The following is a 2,385-nucleotide window of genomic DNA, read 5'->3' as shown; positions in this document are numbered from 1 at the left end:
ATATAATTTAGAAACTTAAATATTATTTAAACAAATATAAAATTTTAATATTAGATTATTTTAATATTAGATATACAAATACCTAAAAGCTCAATTATATGAATACTTAAATAAAAAAAATCAAATTACTCATATTGCAATTTATGAAAGGATTCATAATTCAATAATTACTAAAAAAAATATATTTTTTCTGAAATTTATCAATTAAAGTTATATATTTGATGATTTATCACCCATGTTTAAAAAAAAATTACCGCTCAACTTAAAATTTAAAAATAAGATCGTTCAAACAAAGTTTCCTAAAATAATACTCCGGCGGCAACCGCCTCAAGAAATCATCTACTCGTCTACAGTACTAAGTCTGCCCGCCAACTTCTCCGACGAACTTCTTCACCACGTCAACACTCGGCTCCACTACCATCTTCTCCCACAACTCCTCCGCCGCCGACGCCTCCCTCCGCCGCATCAAAGCCGCCGTCGCATCCACGCGGTTCAATTGCCACCCCTCCTCCGCTTCAAACCTCCCGATCTTCTCCCTCTGCCGCCTCGTAAGCCTACAAGTATTCTCCTTTATCGCACCAATCGCCTCCGCCAGCACCGCCGCCCTCTCCCTTTCATCAGCATTTCCCTGTCGCCGGAAATAGCTCTCCATCTCCGGCAAACCAATCGCCTTCCTAACCCCCTTCGAGTAATCCGCCTCTGGTTTAAACATCGCCCGAGCTTCTTCCACCAATCCTTCCTCCACCATTTTCTCCACCCGCTCCGAAACGAACTCTTCCAGCGCTTTCCCGTCGGCGTCGACCCAAATGAAGCAGCATTGGTATCCTCGGTCGAGCAAACCGTTATCGCCGGCGACCATTTCTTTGATGTAGGAATTAGACCCGCCGGCGACGATGGGAAGGTGACCGCGGGCGGATATTTCTTGAACGGATGCGGCAGATTTTTGGCGGAAATCCACGGCGGTGAATTCGGAGTCCGGGTTGACGCCGCCGAGAAGATGGTGGGGAACGTTGAAGCGCTCTTCGGGTTTGATTTTGTTGGTGATGATGTGAAGGTCGTCGTAGACCTGCATCTTGTCGGAGTTTATGATCTCGCCTGCGAAGCGGAGGGCGAGGGTGACGGCGAGCTTTGACTTGCCGGTTCCGGAGGAGCCGAGGATAAAGATGGCTTTTTTATCGGTTTTGGGGGTGAGTTGGAGGAGAGGGAAGGGAGGGTGGTTGTCGGAGGAATGGTCGGAGACACATTGATCTCGCCGGAATTTTCCTGTGGGTCCTGTTGGAAGAATGATTGTCTTTTTGAGGCATAGAAGAGAGGCCATTGAAGCAGAAGGATTACGATGTCGGTGTATTGAAGGAGGAAGAGAACAACAGAGATTCATTCATCATTCATGCCCGCCTATATTTATATATAAGAGGGGTGTGGATGTGATGGAAATATAATTTTGGATTAAGGCTTAGTTTGGGACTGACTTTTTTTTTTTTTTTTTGTTGATTATTGAAGTAGTTTTTTAATTATAAATTTTTAAAAATAAAAAAATATTTTAAGAATTAATAAAAAAATCATCCTAAATGAAGTCGGGGGCGACTTTCATGTTGCTTCTTAAAACAACTTTTTAATATAAAAATTTTTACACAAAAAATCTGCTTTAAAAAGCAACAAAAAATAGTCTAAAAGAAAGCCTAAATCTCTAAGTGAAGGCAAATTATTGCATCCGATCACCGGACACAAAAAATAGGTCCAAACATCCAATAAAAATTTGCCACGTCACTTGCGCTTTTGACTTACGCTTTAGTTACGCTTTGACTGCGCTTTACCTGCGCTTTTGACGCGCTTACTTTAAAATAATATTTTACTAATATCCAGACCTATCTCTCCGTCCGGTGACCGGATGTAATAATTTGCCCTAAGCGGAAAGTTTTACCTTTATCCCTATTGTTTTGAAGGTATTTACATAAAGACCAAGTAAATTTTAAAGATTTACATTTTAAATACCAAAAAATATTAATATTTATTTATATGACATATTAATATCTCAATTATGTTGAAGAATATGCATAAAAATATGTAATTTATGAAAAAATTGATAACAGTAATAATTTTGGCTTGGTTTATATAAACTGACTGGAATCCCAAGTGGTGTGATCAGAACCACTAACCTAAGGAATTGATGGTTCAAAATTTCATTACAATGATTGGTCTTTTAATAAAATAACTAAACCCAATTGGGCAATGCAAAACAAAATTTGATTGCCATTGAGGTGGTCCATTGGTTAACATTAGGGCATGCTTGCCTAGTCGATAAGGTTAACCAAGTCCAAGGTATTGCATTGTTTGGTCCATTTGACCGATTAGGAAAGCGAAGCCTAGTAGGTCCATTATAATATT

At 39.7% G+C, this 2,385-nt stretch overlaps 1 protein-coding gene across 1 annotated transcript; it reads right to left on the bottom strand.

Moving 5' to 3' along the window:
* Positions 1 to 221: 221 nt before the first annotated feature.
* Positions 222 to 1,507, bottom strand: LOC110113791 (adenylate isopentenyltransferase 5, chloroplastic). The gene has a single exon (XM_020846486.2). The coding sequence runs from the start codon at positions 1,376 to 1,378 to the stop codon at positions 356 to 358; it is 1,023 nt and encodes a 340-aa protein (XP_020702145.1). The 5' UTR covers positions 1,379 to 1,507; the 3' UTR covers positions 222 to 355.
* Positions 1,508 to 2,385: the final 878 nt, after the last annotated feature.

This window comes from Dendrobium catenatum, unplaced genomic scaffold (assembly GCF_001605985.2).
Source record: "Dendrobium catenatum unplaced genomic scaffold, ASM160598v2 fragScaff_scaffold_1117, whole genome shotgun sequence".
Taxonomy (NCBI): Eukaryota; Viridiplantae; Streptophyta; class Magnoliopsida; order Asparagales; family Orchidaceae; genus Dendrobium; species Dendrobium catenatum.
This window is presented reverse-complemented; position numbering and strand designations above follow the sequence as displayed.